Source organism: Rhamphochromis sp. 'chilingali' (genome assembly GCF_963969265.1).
Source record: "Rhamphochromis sp. 'chilingali' genome assembly, chromosome: 21".
Classification (NCBI taxonomy): domain Eukaryota; kingdom Metazoa; phylum Chordata; class Actinopteri; order Cichliformes; family Cichlidae; genus Rhamphochromis; species Rhamphochromis sp. 'chilingali'.
Genome location: NC_137949.1, coordinates 13,551,265 through 13,571,355, shown reverse-complemented (window position 1 = coordinate 13,571,355; position 20,091 = coordinate 13,551,265). Strand labels below are relative to the sequence as shown.

At 42.0% G+C, this 20,091-nt stretch overlaps 1 protein-coding gene across 8 annotated transcripts in view; it reads left to right on the top strand.

Moving 5' to 3' along the window:
* The window catches only part of kiaa1109 (KIAA1109), an 80,299-nt gene extending 63,993 nt beyond the window's left edge, over positions 1-16,306 (top strand). For all 8 annotated transcript variants that reach the window (XM_080870365.1, XM_080870371.1, XM_080870367.1 and 5 more), the window contains 13 exons: positions 125-301; positions 2,652-2,789; positions 3,261-3,506; positions 3,630-3,783; positions 5,493-5,650; positions 7,612-7,801; positions 8,320-8,537; positions 8,906-9,157; positions 9,294-9,497; positions 11,865-12,059; positions 13,103-13,237; positions 13,866-14,031; positions 15,383-16,306. In XM_080870365.1, the coding sequence (XP_080726491.1) occupies positions 125-301; positions 2,652-2,789; positions 3,261-3,506; positions 3,630-3,783; positions 5,493-5,650; positions 7,612-7,801; positions 8,320-8,537; positions 8,906-9,157; positions 9,294-9,497; positions 11,865-12,059; positions 13,103-13,237; positions 13,866-14,031; positions 15,383-15,599 (2,450 nt within the window). In that variant the 3' untranslated portion in view covers positions 15,600-16,306. The remainder of the gene's footprint in view (positions 1-124; positions 302-2,651; positions 2,790-3,260; positions 3,507-3,629; positions 3,784-5,492; positions 5,651-7,611; positions 7,802-8,319; positions 8,538-8,905; positions 9,158-9,293; positions 9,498-11,864; positions 12,060-13,102; positions 13,238-13,865; positions 14,032-15,382) is intronic.
* Positions 16,307-20,091: the final 3,785 nt, after the last annotated feature.

Below are 20,091 nucleotides of genomic sequence, written 5' to 3'. Positions count from 1 at the left end.
TATCTGTTAAAGATACAGGACTGCATTTTATCCACTAATAAATGCACCTCTTGTAGATAGGATTGATGTAAAACAATTACATGCCAGCTGATCCCATCACCCATATCTCCTCCCCCTCCCGAAGGTACCGTGGATGAGGAGTCGACTTCAGTGACAGGAAGGAAAGACTCTCTGAGCATCAACCTGGAGTTTGTGAAGGTCAGCTTATCGAGGATGAGGCGAACAGGAGGCCCCACTTTCATTGAGAGCTTTATTCCTCCTAAAGGGGGTAAAATGGACACCACCCTCATCAACATCTCAGGTACACGGTCGTCTCCAGAGAAAAACACCTGTCCATTAGACAGATAATAACAATATTGGGAAGTTGACACAATTCCTGCAAAAGTTGAGGTATATTTATCAAATATATGCTTTCTGTTATGCAGCACAAAGTTATACAAAGTAAAAAGTTGTCAGTTTATTTTTGGGTTTATAGAAGAGTTTGCAACAGCAAAGGAAGGTGTTTGTCAAAGTGCAATGTTCAGGGGGGGACTTGTTAAAAATGGATTTTAGGGCAGAATTATCAAAAGCTGATTTGACTTGTGATTATTTTCAGCATTTTTATGTTCTCATGACTGCCCACATAAATACACTGAGCCATTTTAAGATGGCTGCTGAGTCGTGAGGCCTGCTTCTTGAAGGACTTTGCTCCAGCATGGTGCTGTGTTGATTCTGCTTTGATACTGAACCACGCAGAGCTTTGAAGATCCATATCTTCATGTTGTATCTGTCGTCTGCTAACGTGGGGGGACTGTCAAATATACTGTATGTTGAACTACTGGAACTGAACACTGCTAAAGCTGAGGTTTGTGCTGTTGTCAGTCCTTTAGCTTAGTTATGGTGTGTATATATAGAACTGGTTTTGCTGTGTGTTTAAAAATGATTCACTCTTTGCACTCTGCTTTTCATCAGTGCTTCTTTTTTTTTTGTTACTTTTTAAGCCCCGATTTTCAGCCCATCACTTTTTCTTCTACGTCACAGTGTTGGCTTGTTAGAGGATGACGCACAAGCGAGTCAGTGTTGCTAATCCGCTGGTTAAAATTCCCACAATCCTTCTCTGTGCACAGGGAGAGTGGTAGGGAAATGAACACTGACGCGGACCATAAATCAGCTTTTAAGTGCATCACTTAAATTGCTTTTAAGGTAAAACATCAATCATGCAGTTGGGGGTGACATTTGGTAAGCAGCTGCAGTTTTTTAGAAGGGTTAACTAAACCTAAATTAAATTCTGAAAATAGGCGTAAGGCAAAGAATTTTAGTTAACTGGAATAAATCCGGTTGCATGTGTCAGCACGCACAGCCTGAGGAGTCCTGGGCAGATGTGCTTAACAAGACTGGGACTCAGTGTTTTTGTTGGCCATCCTTTCTGTGAACTGTCTCAAAGTTGTCCCAGCTCAGCAGGAACTTTCACAACGTTGTGTTTTTTTGGAACTCCTGCATAGTGCTAAATATTTCATGTTCACTAAAAGTGGGAATCGAGAAGCTTGCCCCTTTCTTTCTCTCTGTAAAGCAGTCAGAAATACAGCCAGAGTATATGAAGTGGAAGTGACGTACAACAGATGCGAACCCTTTCAGAGAATCATCTTTAAGGGATATGAAACTCTGTGTTGAGTACTCAATCATATCAGCAGCACCGTGGGAATGTACTCCAGCACAGAAGCAGGCTGTTGTGACCCCAGCTCATCGGAGGGTAACTGCAGTAACACAAACAACCAGATGGAAACAGCTGAAGGCAAAAATGTTATCTTTTTATGAAAGTGATGAATACAAACAGTGAAGCCAAGCAAAGCACAAAGTAACAAAAGAAGTGGTGAAAGAGCCATGGGCAAATGGTGCTCGTCAGAACAAAGAAATAAAGGGCTCCGAACTTGAATTCCATTTAAAATTTACCAACTGATTAAAAAGAAAATTGGAAAAATAGCGAAAGAGCTTTACGCCATTAAACAGCCAGATTAAACCCAAACAGTTAGAACAAGCAACCTTTACAATAAAGTTATTCAACAAACCCTGTCCGGTCTCCAGTGCACAACCTTTGCAACATGCAGCTGCAGGTATGCACGATAAGGTGTCTGCAAACTAGTAAAGAGAAAATGAGCATCTGGAAGCACAAACTGCTGACAAGCAAGTTAATAAAAAGAGAGACAATGACGAGCTGCTCATACCAAATCAGCCTCCCTGACTGACAGATCACAGCCACTTTTCAGAGCAGGTGTTGGAAGGGCTGGTGCACAGGCCTGGGCACCAGTCCAGTCATTCAGAGGCGGGCCAGAAGCAGCAGAAAGGCAGGACGTATGGTGAGTGTAGGCACCGATCCTGGAGAGCCTGCGTGTTCAAAAAGAAACACTCCAAAACGGTTAGCCACACTGTAAAAAGAGAGTGGGAACATCAAGAGCTCTAACGCAGGGTTTGAAATAGGCATCTCACAGTGAGTGCTTGAGCTGCTGAATGGGACATTTTACAAGCACATAAATGAGACTGAAGAATACGTCTTTCCAATCTGTGAGAGTAAGTGCATACTTTTCCCCCTGTAGCTTTTAGAACTGTGGCCTTATCCTGTGCAGTCTTATAAAGAAGTCTTTCACATGCTCACTAATGTGATATTCTTCCGTCAGCTGTGTGTGACATCGGCTCGGCTTCCTTCAAGTACGACATGAGAAGACTGAGCGAGATCCTGGCCTTCCCGAGAGCCTGGTATCGTCGAAGTATCGCCAGACGCCTCTTCCTGGGGGACCAAACCATCAACCTCCCACGTGAGTGCTCAGCGGTTGCACTCGGGTGTTGTGATGGCCGTGTGTTGTTTACGTTGCCGGCTTTTAAGTTGTTGTAGAATTTCAGCTTTTATGTGGCATCTGACACAGGGAACAGTGAGCTTTTCCAGGCTTCTGTCAGTGCTGATCTTTATTTGAAATGATCAACAAACTGATGTGCTTTTACTAAAGCGAGATATTGTTGGCTTCTATATAAATCTCTGCACTGCCTCTCAGATGGGTTTCTAAAAACAAAATCTTTAACTCGGTGCAGAAATGAGTGAACATTTCTCCCCAAAAATTCTGATATGAGCACCAACATCCACCTGCTAACCTCTGTGCATTTAGCCTTTTTTCATTTTTAATATCCTGTCTCACTGGCAGTCCTTTAGCAAACATTTCCTGCAGTCACTTTACGTTGACATTTACAAAGGTGTCCTTTACTTACCTCTTCGAACCTTTACTTCGCTCCAGCTTCCGGCCCCGCCACTCCTGACTCAGCTGAAAACGTCACCCATCACCTGTCCCCCGAGTCCAGCCGGAAAGCTTACTGGAGAACGTGGGACGGCAGCACCGGGACGCAGCACGTGCCCCAGTCCCCCAACGTCTTTTCGGAGCACTCCACCGGAAGCAACATGTCCCCAGGCAGCCTGGGGCACCTCAAGTCCCCTGCACCTGGTCGCACCAGGAGCGTCTCTGACTCCTCCGCTCCAAGGAGAGGTAACGGGGAACATTAAATGCCTTTTGTTACCGGAGTACGAATCTTCACACCCAAAAATCCAGATAAGGAAGAAAAAATAACTGCAATTAATTTTTTCCTATTTTTTTTCATTGTTTTTTTAGATTCAGTCACAAAAACATCGACTCCTTCATTTGGTAAAAATGGGAAGGCAGCAGGTCAGCAGGGGTCGCCGTGGGAGACGCTGGTGGTGTTTGCCATCAACCTAAAGCTGCTCACCGTCCAAATGAACATGAGCAACGTGATGGGAAACAATACGTAAGTGCATCCAACGCTGTGCAAACACGTGCTAATAATTAGGATTTAATGGTTACTCTGGTAACTCAAACACAGAAGCGATTTAAAATTATTGACTATATTTTCATTTATAGAATATCTTGGCCACACTTGTCCAGTTTCACAAATCATGAAAAAAAACCATTAAAATCAAAAGAACATAAAAGAAACTTTAGGAAAACAAACACAAAATATCATTAAAAATGAATTAGCAGGGGGATTATGCACTAAAGGAAGAAAAACACTAATTAAATGGATGAGAGATAAAAATCTTTCATCTGGAAGTATCTCATGATTTTCAATCAAAGTATATTTTTTGGCTGCCCCACTTTAACGCTTGTCGATGGCGACAACAGACTCTCATCTCATCTCAACAAGAATCAATTGCCAACAACATATAAGTGCCTCAGAAAAGCCAGGCATTTTCACAGCCACACATCAGACAAAATCAGGCCTATTTACAACTACAAGGGTCTGTATTTTCTTTAGTATCCTAACAGGTGATGCAATCATTGAAACCAGCCTTACACTTAAAGTTGCTTTCAATATAATCCTTAGTTATCTTATACCCGGCCCTGTTGCAGTCCCTCAGTTCATATGTGGTTTGAAACCAGCTGATTTAGTTCCCTCCTGAGAGCCTGAGATGTCCACATTATATTATCCTTTCCTATTATGGTATCATTAAGATCCAAGAGGAGAAAAGCTATTGGAAGCTCTCTTATAGATTGGTCTGAATCCTTAAGTTTTTTGCTCGCATGCTGATCTAATTGTAGCAATTTTTGCTAGTGTAAGATAATGACTTAAGTGAAAGATTCCACGCTTGAACAGTAAATTACTGACTGGAAAACACTCTTCATCATGCATTGTAGCTCTAAAAGCAAAACTAAAGTTATAAATTTAACTTAAGAATGTTACTGTCTAAATAAAACATAGCCAACATTGTTTATTTACCTTTTTACTGCAGTAAACAGCTGTTAAACTGGTGTACAGATGCCTCTGGGGTGCTTCTCCTGCACTTCTTATCACCCTTTATCGTCCACTCTTATGGGTTCAGTTTAACTCTACTGCACTGCTGGATTTTACCGTTCACCACAATATGGTGTCAGTACACCCCTGATCTCTACGGTTGAGGCTGAAGTGCAGAAAATGATGCTGAAGCAGTGGCAAACACAGCACCCTCATAACTAAGGCTGTACTGTTTTATGAGCTCTGGGTCTCCATAAAGTTAAAAAAATAACCCTCTTCCACAGTGGAAATGTGTGGGCTCCACAAACAACACACACCTTCTGCTTCTTTCTCACCAAGGCAAGACAGTACACTTCTCCAGCTCTAATTAAATCATTTATGAGCTCAGGATATTCTTCCTTCATAAAAACTTTTATGCAAGGGTGCAGCCTGGATTTAAAGCGAGAATTGTATTGTCAAAATAGCTGCACTTGGATATAAGCAAAAAGGCAATAACACATCAAACTGATGAAGGTGAAACGCACAACGACACGTTAGAAAACACAGTTGACATGTTGACTTGTGAAAATGGGTTTAGCGCTCAGAACTGGCTGTTCGTTTCTTCCTCTGTTACCTGTGTTTATTCCTTGGAAACTTCTTGTGATGAGTCATTTATGTTTCATACAGAAGCCTTCTACATTATTCAGCAGCATTTCAGGAGCGCTCACAGTTGTTTGTCCCTGCAGCTGGACGACCAGCGGGCTGAAAAGTCAGGGCCGACTTTCTGTCGGAAGCAACCGAGACCGAGAGATCAGCATGTCTGTCGGCCTCGGCCGATCCAAGCTCGACTCCAAGGGCGGGGTGGTGGGTGGCAATATAGACGTGAACACCCTGGAGATGGTCTGTAAGTAAACAAGGCATCAGCTTTTCAAACATCTGGTGTTTTTCTCCAACTCGTTAGCAGCTTTTATTCTAACAGAGTGTAAAGTGTGGATGTGGAGCTGAGCCAAAGTTCAGTGCAAGAGTTCTTAAAACACTGGGAGCAGTAATGTAATATTATGCACATACAAAAATGTTTACTCTGCTAAATAGGCATAAAATGCATTTTATTTTATATATTACATTTAATGTTTAAATAGGCTAATATATAGATACAGCAGCCACTTGGAAGCTGGAAGCAACTCAGTGCATTTAGGCATGCAGACATAGTTAAGGCAACCTGCTGAAGTTGAACCTGAGCATCACAATGAGGATAAAAAGGGGATTTAAGTGACTTTGATGGTGGCTGGAGCATGGCTGTTGGTGTCAGACGGCCTGGTGTGAGTATTTCAGAAAAGGCTGATCTGCTGGGAGTTTCCTAAACAACTGTGTTTTAGAAGTTTAGAAAGGCTGGTCTGAAAAAAGGAGAAAATATTGAATGATGAACATTTCTTTCAACAGGTCAAAGGAGAATAGTCAGACTGTTTCAAACTGACAGGAAAGCAACAGTATCTCAAATAAGCTTTGTTAAAAAATCAAAATGTGCAGATGAGCATATATTCTTAAAGCGCATGGAGTACAGCAGCAGAAGACCACACTGGGTGCGACTTCTTTCCGTTAAGAACGATAAACTGAGACTAAAATTCACTTTTGCACAATAGACGATTGGGAAAATGTTGCCTGGTGTGACCAGTCTCGATTTTGGGATAAAATCATAAAACGACCACTTTAAAAACAACAGTTGCGGCTGCTGGTGTAATGATGTGCAGGATATTTTGTTGGCACGCCATGGACCCCTTAATACAGCCTAAGCATCATTTCAGTGACACAGCCTGCCTGAGTGGCCACACTGTGCCCATATTCTGATGGCTATATCCAGCAGAATATTACAAAATGTTATAAAATGCAGCTCTAGCTTGTTCTTAAACTTGACAATAAATTTGTTGAACTCTAAACTGGAACACCTTTGGGATGTAGAGACTGAAATCATGGATGTAAAGATGACAAATCTGAAGCAGCTGTATGAGCCCATCATGTCAGTATGGACCAAAATCTCTGAGGGTCCAACATAGTCCTAGCAAAGTGTAACTAATGAAGTGATCAGTGATTGCATATTAGATCTTTGCTCATTGAGTTTAATATCTAAGCACTGATCACTGATGCTTCTGCTTGAGATGCAGTCAGCTAAAGAAATTACTTGTTGCCTGAAATCGTCCCTACTCGGTGTCCTCTCTAGATGAACTAAATCTGCCACAGTGTGTGTGAAGCACACGTCACCTTCTCGCCTGTTCACCTTCAATAGTTTATAAATAGACACAAAAGTGAATATTTACAGCAAAATGAATCATTTTAACTTTGGTATTTTAGACTAAAAACATAAGAACAAGGTGCTGAGCCATTTTTATCTGAGAGGAGGCTTCACAGTCAATCTCAGCATGTATTTAAAGACACTGAAGCCATGAAGCTGTGGCTGGATGTGTGTGACTTTATAAAACTATTATTAGACCAAACATATTGACATGTACCAGTTGTGGTTTGTACCTACCAGAAGCCTAAAGCGTTTTCATGAATGCCAGTTGAATATCTTAACACAGGTTAGCACCATTTTTAGATGATATGCCTTGTTGGTTGTGGAGCTGTGAATTTAAGCTTTCAGGGCTGTGGAGGAGGGCAATCATGCTCAGACACCATACAAAGCAGCCATGTGTAGTGTGAGTTCTGCTATGTATGGTTGCCCCGTTGCTGTTGTGGTCCAGCAGCAATAAACAGGTAAACCAGAAGAAGAAGAAGTCAGTCCTTACTTACTAGAATCCACTGATTTTGATGTTGAGAGGTATGGGATTGCTTGTGCGCTCTCATTGGTAACTACTATCGTGTGGTTTGCAGCCCACATCTCAGAGCATCCAAACCAGCAGCCCAGCCACAAGATCCAGATTACCATGGGCTCCACAGAGGCGCGAGTGGACTACATGGGCTCCAGCATCCTAATGGGAGTGTTTAGTAATGCTGACCTGCAGCTGCAGGATGAATGGAAGGTCAACCTGTGTACAGTGGACACCAGCCTATCAGAGAAAAGGTGTGGTATGATGTCAGCGTGACTGCACTGTTCGGCACAACACGATCAATACAGCACTTTTAGATGAGTCATGTTTAGTGCCATTTATTCATTTCATTCTTGTGGCCATCAGAGATTAGCCTGCTTCACGTCTCCATGTCTCTGTACTTTGAAATGCAGATGTTTTCTCTACAAAGAGGTTTGTATTCAGTTTCTGAAGTGTTGAAACACAAAGCACACTAGAGAGCACAATTTCAAAGCATCGCGGGTTATGAAGAAAAACAGACAATTTGCTGACATTTATTGCCCACGTTTCCGAATGCTCGGCAAGCCGAACAAAATTATGTCTGGACTCGAGGGTTTGTGTTTGTATCTAGTTTGAACACAAGAATACACAAATTACACGACATTATGTCGAGAATATATGCCATTTTCTTTCACCTGTGAGCCATTTATGCCTGCTCTCCTTTCCTTTGTTTCTTGCAACAACCTTTTTCACTCATCTGCTCCGTTTCCCTCCCCATCTTTTCTCCTTCCAGTGAGATCTTCATCCACGGAGACCTGCAGTGGGACATTTTCCAGGTGATCATTTCACGGTCCACCACACCAGACCTCATCAAGATCGGCATGAAGCTGCAGGAGTTTTTCACTCAGCAATTCGACACCAGCAAGCGGGCCCTCTCCACCTGGGGCCCTGGCCCCTACCTGCCCCCCAAAACCCCCGTCGTCAACACTGACAAAGGAGCTGCAGAGCTTTGTAAGCATGCCTCGTACTGCTGGGTGAATGTTGAGCACAGTCTGTAGCATAATAAGGCGCGCACAGCAAGCTGTGCTGCTTGCAGGAAGTGAAATGATTTGTAATTCTAATAAGCTTAATTTGTAAACAACTTTTTCAAATAGTTGAAAAGGTTGTTTAGCAACTGAATGTAATCAGCCTCGCTCATGAGATAATCAGTAACGAAACAGGCAGCATACATTTTAAAGATTGAGGGCTTTATAAGGACAAAAACAACATGACACACTAAATCTGATCCTGTTAGCGCCAGCAACAAGCCTCGTGTTCCAGTCAGAATTCATTTGTCCGCCTGCTTCTCATTTTCCCTCCTAACTGTCTTTGTCACGCAGACATGGATGCGGCCCATCACCGCCACTGGCCCGGGGTGCTGAAGGTAATCGCCGGCTGCCACATCTCCCTCTTCCAGACGCCCTTGCCTGAGGATGCCGTGCAGCTTGGCGGGTCGATGAGCCTCCATGGCAATCACATGACTCTGGCCTGCTTCCACGGGCCAAACTTCCGCTCCAAGTCGTGGGCCTTGTTCCACCTGGAAGAGCCCAACATCGCCTTCTGGACAGAGGCACAGAAAATCTGGGAGGATGGTGAGACTAAATGTTCTTTTTAGGGACTCGTGAATATTAATATTATTCAGTCGAGATGATGCTCAGTCCTGATGAACAGATCAAAACTAAATATATAAAGGTGCATCTCTTTATGAATTGTTTCTGTTACACACAGGCTCAAAAGACGACTCTACCTACATCGTGCAGACACTGGATTTCCATCTCGGCCACAACACGATGGTCACGAAGCCGTGTGGTGCTCTCGAAAGCCCAATGGCCACCATAACCAAAATCACACGACGGCGACATGAAAACCCTCCACATGGTGTTGCTACTGTCAAAGAATGGTTTAGCTACGTCACTGCAATGAGAAACGAAGGTAAACATTTCAGCAAAATTGTGTCATTCATGTGTGCCCATTTGTTTAGTGGAAAGCCTCGTCAGTGGGCCGTTGATGCTCGCTTATTTGGGATCGAAAGGCTTGAACGCGTATTTAAAAAGAAAATATTTGGGATTGGAAAATACAGGGAAACAGTTGAATCTGATTACTGTGGTTTGGTTTTGGAGCTGTCCAATCAGAGTCAGCGTGGGCTGATGGGGGACCTTAAATAGCCTGAGGCTGAACTTAAAGTATCGGATAGAGCTGGGCGATAGAACGATAACAATATGTGTTGCGAAATAACTTTTCCTCGATAGAAAAGTTAAACTATTGCGATAGACCTAGTCTCTCTTGTCCTCTTTTAAAAAAAAAAACAAAACAACAACAAACAAACAAAAAAAACCCAACAACAGCCAATCCAAATTAAGTAGCGCAGAGCCGAACCAATCACAGCCGCAGTGTCACGTCACGTGACTTGTTACGTACAGCACAAGTGCCAAGCCGCACATGTGTATTTGTTTGGGACGCAGCCAGCCGCCGTGCCGCCCGGTAATGGAGGAAATGAGTGCGCCGACTACAGAAAAATCAACCGAGAGCGTGAGCGAAGGTTACCGAAGAGAAAACAGATGATGGTTCCAATGCCGGAGAGATTGTCGAACGGAAGAGCCACAGAAGTTCTGTAGTGTGAAGGTATTTCGGCTATTTCAAGTCTGACAAAAAACAGAGTAGCGTGCACTGTAAATTGTGCCGAAAGCAAGTCTGGAAATACAATAAAGCGGTGCATGCTCAGTCTCTGACTGGAAGCGCTAATTCGTCATTCGGCTTTTGTCAGACTAAAGTAACTGTTAAAACTGTTTGAAAAGCTCAGCTATACAACAAGGAGAGATTGAGAATTTCCTTTTAGTTCTCAGTTTATTTGATATTGACAAAAGTTAGTCAGTTTTGTCTGTTCTTCTGTAAAACAAACTAAGATTTATTTTTAGAATTAATATTTTGTTTCTAAGTGGAATTGACAATTTAGTCTGTTTCGTTTGTTCTATTTTGAAACTTAAACGCTTTAGCGGCTGCCTTTTGTGTAGTTTGCAATATTTGCCTTTATTTATCTGAAAAAGTCTCATGTTTCTTTAGTACATCTACCCTGTTGAACTTATTATGGGAAATAAATATTTTAATCAAAACAAGCTGCTGATTATTTCACATTTTACTTGTGAGCAACGGCACATTTAAATCTTACAAATATAGTTATTTGGCTTATATCGTGATAGATATCGTTATCGTCTGAAATGAAAAAAACATCAAGCATAACATCTTATATCGCCCAGCTCTAGTATCGGATCAATTTGGATCTGTAAATCATGCAGATTAATGCCAGTAAACCCCCAGATTTAAAATAACGACCTGGAAATGTGCAGGATATGTCCGCTTCAACTCTGTCATCAACTTGGCTCACGCTGTCCTTGGAATCTGATTATTCCATGAATATGGGAGCAGTTTTCAGTTGGATATAATTGTGCCTTCTGTCTGTAGTAGCCAAGAAGAGATCCCTCCAAACTCAGTCACGACAATAGAAGAAAAGAGGAACAGAATCCAGAGTCATTGTTCTGTGCAGAAATGCATTCAGGTGTCTCTAAAACGAAGCTTTCACACTCTGAGTGAACCAAATCAAACGGGAATTTTCCAGGATCGCACCCTTTTTCTCACAGAATTGATGTGTTTGTGTTTATCTGTTTTAGTTCTGCAGGGAAACACAGTCTAGGTAAACAAAGCGAGAATCTCACTTCATACTTGGACTATAAGTTTAGAATATACTCACTCGATTAGTCTCACATCAAGTTCGGCTGCACAGAATTCATTTTTAGCCATTGGTCACATTAGGATTCTTGAGACCGAGTGAGAACAAAAAGATCAATTAATGGGACCAAATGCTGCTTTAATGTCATACGAGCATGCTGGGAGGGGGGGAAGAGCAACCACTTCAAATGTTGATGAAAGCCAGTTTGGGACTGTTGCAAATCAAACATCCTGTATTCTTTAATCAGTGACGTAAACCTAGTAGAAGATAAACCGAAAGGAAGGAAAAAATGAATTTCGTAGCCTTAAGTAGCTTCAGAACTGATTTACTAGGCTAGAAGTGTTAACTGGGGGTATCTGGGGAAGAAAAGATTGCTTCAGACTTTAACCTTTTCTTCACTCGAGACAGCTCAGACTAAAAGGAGAAATTTTCTCTTCTCTCCACCGCGCAGCAGCCGCGTCTTATCTTAAATGTAAAATAGGTGGAGATAGCATTTAACAAAGCGGAAAAGCAGAGCGTGAGCGTGACCTTAAACTCAGGAAAAGAGTTCCCACGTGTTTTATCTCCTGTCGCAGAGCTGAACTTGCTCAGGAACGTCGAGGCCAACAACCAAGAGAGCGGATCGGCTGCCAAGAGCTCCAGTCTGCTGAGCAGCTTCCGCAGCACATCCAGCTACAACCACGAAACAGAGACCATCTTTGCACTACCCAGAATGCAGCTGGACTTTAAGTCAATTCACGTACAAGATCCGGATGAACCTTCTCTAACGGGTAGGTGACAGTAACACCATAAAAACAATCTGCTAATGAATGAGCTTTTTGTGATGTTTTAGTTCACACAAGTCTGTAAATGAACTGTTGGGATCACACTCGGAGTATGGGAGTGTTTATAAAATTACCTGCGCTTCCTTAAATAAATTAATAAATCAACGAATAATCAGCTCCTCTTGTTTGGAGCATCTGCATCCCAGCTCCGCCTTGCACTGCAGGAAGTGACGGCAGCCCTTCGCTTTGCTCCGCGAGCCTCAGATTCCTGTGACCGTGAACCAGTTCTCGCCCTGCTGCAGGTTCTTGTTAGTGCCCTTCTAGCTTGCAAAGCAATTTCAGAGCAAAACCAGCGCAGTCTTGTGGCAGTGTTTTCTTTGTTTTTGTTTTTTTTAATAGTCGCAGCCCAAATCTGTTTATTCGTATTTCTGAACAAGAACTTAATTATTTCATCGTGTCTCTGGACATAATTTGTACTATTATTTGTATTTCATTTTTGTCCTTATCCACATTTGGAGGTTGGAGGGATTCATACCCGACTCAGTTATTAATTCTAAATGAATTACTTGGTTCAATTTAGACATTAAAACTTGGTTGAGATTAAGGATTAAAACCTCCCAGGTTAGTTTTAGGGGAAAACAACCAAGGTTTAGGTTCCTGCTGCTTCTTACACATCTGGTTTTTGTAGTTGCTATGGTGACATATCTCCCACTTTGCCTGGACAACACAAATTATACTCCCTACTGAAAAACATTACTTACAAATTCATGCTGACACAAAAAAAAAAATCATAATTTTCTTTGTCAAAGAACAAAGAGTCAATCTGAGTAACACCGAGGACTCACACAGTCAGCAGCAATGGAAACTTCAAAATAAGAGCGAGGAGATTATCCCATTGAGTTGCATAATATTCTCAAGTATGTAGGAAACCAAAGGTCGTACTAACTCTACATCGATGTGTTTGCTGAAATTGATTTTCTTGGGTTTTTTTGTTTGTTTTTTAAAATATGACCTTACAAATCCAATCTCTGTGTTTTCATTTGTTCCAGACTCCAGCAGCAAACCCAAAGTGGAGTGCAGCGTGGTGACAGAGTTCACCGACCACATCTGCGTCACCATGGATGCCGAGCTCATCATGTTCCTGCACGACCTGGTGTCGGCCTATCTAAAGGAGAAAGAGAAAGGTTTTGTTTTTTCCATGTTACTCATCGATGTTAGTCTTTCAGTGAATAGAAAAAAAACCCCAACAACAATGTTTATTCATTTCAACTGCCCACAAATTTATGACTCAACTAGTCACGAAAAAAACACCCTCCAGAGTTCCAAGCATTGTACAGTCTGTCAAGAATATGAGTCATCAAGCCATCGGAGGAGAAGACCACAAGATTAAGCACATCTGTCTGTCTCTGTACTTGTGAAGCTGTCCGCGTGCTGTGGGACAAATTTTTGGGAGCAGCGTGACACGCTGTTACTTTCACACACAGCAGCCAGGTCAGGGAGCCCGACGCGCGCAGCATCCTAATGGGTTTCAAGTCGTCACAAAGGAACAAATTAGCACTCTTTATGCCGGCGACCTCGCTTTCATCACCACAATTAAAACAGCCGTGACTTTGTTCTGTTGATTCTGCAGCAAAGTAGAAAGAGAAGCACTGCGAGCGCTTCAGATTTTCACACGTTTGATTCATTCTGAATAATTGAAGTAGGACGCATCTATGTTGTGCTCTGATGTTGTTGTTCACGAATGTGCTAAAAGAGAAAACTGGAGCGTTTCAAAGCAGAGACCTGATTGCCTCTCTCCCTCGGTGTTCTCAGCTCTTTTTGCCCCGCGGATGTTCGCACCTCGGCCCGGCCAGAAGAGCCCCACCGCCCTGCACGATGAAAGCTCCGCGGATAAAGACAAGGACGACAGCATCAACTACACCACGGTGGACTGGAGGGAGTTCATGTGCAACACCTGGCACCTGGAGCCGACTCTCAGGTCAGCTCAGCATCTGTTTGTTATTATAAGACGCACACTTTCACATGATGAGCAGGAGTCCTAAAGCTCACTCAAAAATGTTAGAGGAGAAAATAAAAAGCATCTTTTTCTACGAGTTTGTTCTCAAAGCAAACATGATTGCACAAACCAACAAAAACAAACAATGCAGCAAAGGTTTAAAAAATTGCTTTCATTTTCTGTTTAGTTAGTGTTTGTGCTGGAAACCATCAAGAAATGATTGTGCCGTTTCACCAAGATGTGGAACAGCTGAGCCCCAATTATGGCCTAATTTTGTTCTGTTTGTTGGATTTTTGTGGGTTTTATCATCTTGTAAAGACTCTTTGAATATTTTCGATTCCACAGAGATGCCGATGAGCTATTTAATGAGCCGGGTTGTAAAAAGTAAAAGTGCAATTAGCCCATTAAAAATGCAAGTTTTGAAATGAACAGAAAGATGCGCTGTCAGTGCTTGGTTATCTAAATGTTATATATCGATTTTTACTAATATTAGTAACTCTTCTATATGTGAGAAGCAATGTGTGATGCTAGTTTAGGTGGAGCCAGTTAAAAATTAGATTCACATCAATGAATTTATAGCTGTATGATTAATAGCCCCAGTAATACAGTAGGAAAAAGACAGTATCATAGAGAGAACCCGACTCACGAACAGACGACCTCTGAGAAGGCACTTGCAGGTGATTGCAGGAAGGAAGAACTCCTTTATCACAGGAAGAAATGTCCTGCAGAGGCAGGCTCAGGCAAGAAGAGGAAAAAATAAGGACCAAACTCAAACTTCAGGAGAGAGAAGACCAAAGTTAATGACATGCAGAAGTAGAGAAGAAATGCTCAGTGGGAAGTCTCCCAGCAGCCTGAGCCTGTAGCAGCGTAACTAAGGGATGGTTAAGGGTCACCCGATCAGCCCTAACGATAAGCTTTATCAAAAAATAATGAACAGAGGTATAATTTCACAAATGGCCTGTACAGGATGAGCAATAACTTTGCAGTGCAGTATCTCTTATTAACCCCCTTAGCCTTTTTCAGATGCTAGTTCATAATTACTAATCGTTAGTCTTTTGTGAATTTGTACAAATGCAGCACAAACACTAAATAAATGAAGCATCTTAGTCCCTTCACAAAGACTTTGCTTCATTAATCCAGGAAAGAACAAAGATTTTAATTTAAAAAAAAGAATATTTTTGAATCTTTATATGAAATATCTTTGTACAAAGCAACAGCTTCCCCTCTGAGATTCAAAAGGAAGAAGCAAATCCTTTAATGGAAAGAGACGTGCAGCAACAGGGAGTCTTTTCATGCACCTTTAGCAATGCTTAAACTTCACCTCTACCTTCAGGCTCATCTCCTGGACGGGTCGGAAGATCGACCCAGTTGGCGTGGACTACATCTTACAGAAACTGGGCTTCCACCATGCCAGGACTACAATTCCCAAATGGCTGCAGAGGGGTGTGATGGACCCACTGGACAAGGTGCTGTCAGTACTCATCAAGAAGCTGGGCACCGCTCTGCAAGACGAAAAGGAAAAGAGAGGCCGAGACAAAGAAGAACACTGAGGAACTCAGTCATGCCACTGGAATCAGAGCTGTGCAAAATGTTTCAACACTAGTTTTCTGTATTTAAAAGGCCACTACTTTACGATGTCCAGCATCCTGCATAGTTGTTTACTGTGGTGCTTGCCTCTAGGGGTTGCGACTGAAGCGTTTTGCACTGCTGTTTTTCGTTTTCTGTACATTTTGAACAAATTAGCAAATGCTAGCATTATTTGATTGCTTTATGGGTAAAACCCTGCCTCTCTTACCTGTTGTAAATGACCTTACTGAAACCGCTTCAAAGTTTATTTTAAGGCTTACCAGTCGTTCATGAGAAATGATTTCTTAAACCATTGCCTTTTTCTCTGTTTCCCATGGAACACATGGTGGGTATGCTTGATGTAATTTATAGCGCAGCTTCGCGATATTTAAGAGGAATTCAGTGACGTGTTCTTCATTCTTGACACGAACAAATAAATCCTGGGAGATTTTTCTTAAAATCATCCCCTCACTCATGAGGATGATATAAGCTTGTAATTATAATTTGATCATTATTTATGACTATGTGAAATTCAGCGTCTGTATGATGTATTAGCTTGATGTGTCAAGCTTCTTTGTCTTTTTTTTAATCCACACATTAGAACCAATGTATATAGTTAAATTTCTTAAATGTGTTGATTTCGTAACTTAATAAAACTATTGCCATGAAGTTTTAAAAAATAAAGCTCGAGTCTGTTCATTTTACACAGCTTAAAGGTAGGCTACCTGTTCCATGAGCTTTAGGAGTTTTATTGTAAATCACAACCACCAGTCCTGAGAGAAAAAGTGAGTTTTCCCCAACTGGTTATGAGTGGTAGCTGGGAAACTGATTGCTAATGTCCCAGTAATCCAGGCCTACAGATCGCTCAGTGATTCCCTGTTAAACAGCTTTCATTGTATCCTCCATCCAATGTCCACATAATGTCACATGAGGCAGCATAATAGAAGTCCATGGGAAAATATCCCTCAGCTCTAAAATCTTTAAACAGTTTCCAGATGACTTTATGGGTTCAGTCGCCGATATTTCATATCTTGTTTCAAGACCCCAAGATGCCAGCAGGACTTGATGGAGGGATGTCATTTCTGCTGTCTTTGGTGTCTAGACCTGCCTCTAGACGGACTGGTTCACAATTGGATCCAGTTTAAGAAACAAAGCCCTTTTTTTTTTACCCTTTAAATCATAGATTACATTTGGCCCGCGAAGCCATACCAAATTACTATTAGAGCTGGCCTACTGGTATTATACAGCTAATATATATATTGTTTAGTATTAAGCTTTGCTTGTTCCATATTCAGTTTTTCAGCAAAACGTGTTTGAGTCCATAAGAAAAGATTCATTCTTATATCTGGAGGAATAAATATATTTCAATAAATATTGTCAGCCCACGACTTTGTTCCAGTTTTGAATTTTGGCCCACTGTGTATTTGAGTTTGACACCCCTGCTTTAAATGAAAGGGCAGCACTGCTTTTTTTTTTTTTTTTCGTGTCTAAAAGCCACTGACTCACGAGCACTTCATTCTCAGATCTATGAAATGCATCTTTTGTGTTGATACTTTTCCAGGAAATGTCAGTCAGGTGTTACAGGAGCAGTGTCTGATGCTTTTAAGTGCTTCACATGGTTTAAATCAGAGCTGTAATGGTATCTGCATTAATACATTTCCTTTCTTGAGGCAGTAATTTGCTTCACCTCTGGATTTTTGGAGGAGGTAATGAGTGCTCCTGTAAGACTCTTTGTAATTGAACTCCTACTAGTTTCCACTGATGTCTGTGAGGGGGAAAAAAAAACCTCCCCACATGTCACCGGCTTTGCTCACCGCGGGGTTTTGTTAATACATTACTCTGACTGTAAGACCCCCTTCCCCACCTCTCCAGTGCTAATCTCTTCCTCCGTGCCTTTCCCCCCTCACCACGAGCCATGTTCCACTTTTGGTTCCATGCCATGCTTGTTGAATTTTTGATGGTGCGTTGGCGGGTGGAGCAGGGCACGCGGCAGCACAGCAAAGGGGGAAGAGAACTGCTGCGTTTCCTCTGTGATGTCTGCTGTGAGAATGCAGAAGTGTCACCTGAGGAAAGGCAGACCGCTCAGTATGAGAGCACACTCAAGTCTTTGGTCTCGCTCGCCAGGATCGGACATTATTTTTGATTTTTTATTCTGCCTACTCCACGCGCTCTCCTTTGAAGTGACTTCCGATTTGCATATCGTTACTGCATATTTCTTTTATTTCCTTCACTTCCTGGAGATACAGTATATACATATAAACATGAGAGCCAAGCAAATGACCAGTAGATGGAGTCAAAAGCCAGTCGTCCTACAAACTGAACACCTTAATGACACCTCCCTTTAGTGTACTGCTGTGTTCCTGAATTATAAAATAGAAACGGAATAGAAGACATTAAAAAGTCATGAAGTGGCCAGAGATGTCAAGCCGCTTATATTGGATCCGTCTGGCTCAGACGCTCTTTGCTGGAGTTACCAGGTCCAGGAAGACTAACAAAGACCATTAGGTCGCCTACATGTGATGACAACAATCTCCATTTGACAGATTAGTGTGCAAAACACCGTTCTGAAAAACTAATTGTAGAATTAATTTCAAAATCACTGCCAACTCTAAGTGCAAACTTGGTGGTGGTGCAGACCAGTCGCTCTGGTTTTCACCAAACTGAGCTGGACAAAAGCACCAGGGTTCCTTTTAACCTCACAAACTGGGTGAGAAACTACATGAAAGTCGTTAATTAGCATGTTTTTTTTATATCTTCTGTGTTTGATCACAGCAAGAAAAAAAATGCAATTGCAAAAATTGCAAGTCATTGCCACATAGTAATGCCGGGCATCTCCGCATGAGAGCCACGCTCGAGTCTTTGTTGAGGTGCCAGAGTATGTCTTGAGTTTTGGGACAACAGGAGAGAATTCACCTAGACTAAAAGATGAAATGAGTTTTTAGCCTTGCTGTTGTTGTGCATCTCTTTAAGGTTATTAAGTCTCTTTGTTTCATTTTGTGTTACTTTGCACTGTTTTTCCATCTGTGCTCATTTTGTCTCTTTGAACCCATTTGTATTCATTTTGCAGCCTCATAATCGTTTGTAGTTACTTACCAAAAGATCTGGTGACTGTGGAGCACATTTGAGTACACTGCCGTGAACATTGCCATGTTCATGAGACAGTTTCAGTTTTATGACATTGTTCGTTGTCCTGCTGGAAGCAGCTGTCAGAAGATGTTCACCGTGGTCAGCAACAGTACTCAGGTAGGCTGTGATGCCCAGAGTGTGCCAGGATAATATCCCCCACCCCATTACAACACTAGCAGCAGCAGCAGCCTGACCCATTAATAAAAAGCAGTCCAGATCCATGCATTCCTGTCATTTATTCTTTAAAAAGAAACCTAATTTAAAGTTCAGGTTGGATACAAGCTTTTCAACGTGCGTTTCAAATTACATTTCGAATAGTAATACTTAAAATATTGTGACAATTTCAATTTCAGCCTCGAGTAGTTTTGACCTTGGGAAGATGAGATGGTAAAAAAAAATAAGCTGAAGCAAAAGCAGCATACAGAATACAAGTGAGAGCATAGCACTATAAAACAAGTATATCACCTTGAGCTAGTTCAAACAGCAGCAGCTTGACTTCTTGTTTATCAGATGTCATCACATCACCTCCGACATGACTGCTCTTTATTGGATCCTGCAAGGAAGACTTTACTGGTCATTTTTGGTCTCTTGCCCCGAGCTACACAGCAGAAAGCCTGGGTGTATGTGCTTACATAAAGGGGGGGTCTAAAATTTTGACGTCAGGGCCCTTGGACTTTAGGAGGGACCATAGATACATTCATGGACAGCAGCTGGATAGCGTAGTGGTAAGACTACACATCTTTGTAGTGGGAGTCACAAGTTCGATTCCTGCCTGGGGTGTCTGTATCCAGTAGGGTCCTAGACCTAGAAAGTGCTACATATGCTACGGCAAGGAGGAGTCAGGACGCCAGAACAGTGGGGGTAATATCACAACCCCCCCACTCAGAAGAACAAAGCGAGTCAGAAGATCTTTATCTTGGAGGAAGTCTAAGAAGCTGAAGATGGAACTGGAACCTACAAACCATCCTCCTGTTGTATCCCCCCCTGTGGCTGTGCTCTAGCACCACTTCTCAGGCTCAGGTCACCCTATGGATTCAGGCAGTAACAATCAACTTTGGTGGAAGATGCAGAAGGTAGGTGTACTTGTTCATGTCTTGGCAGGAAACACGTGCTTTGACATGTCGTCACCTCGTTGGCTTAGGTAGTTTATCTTCTTGTGGTTAGAGTCCTGGTGATGTTTATGAGCACTATTGGTGTCCAGCTGATCTGAATAGCTAATATAAGTAACTTGCTTTAATCAAGCTGGGGGGGGGGTGTTTTTTTTTTTTTTTTTTTTTTTTTTTTTTTTTTTTTTTAAAACCAAGTATGTTACTCAAATAAGTTTGTGGCCAACAGAACAAAGAGCAAAAA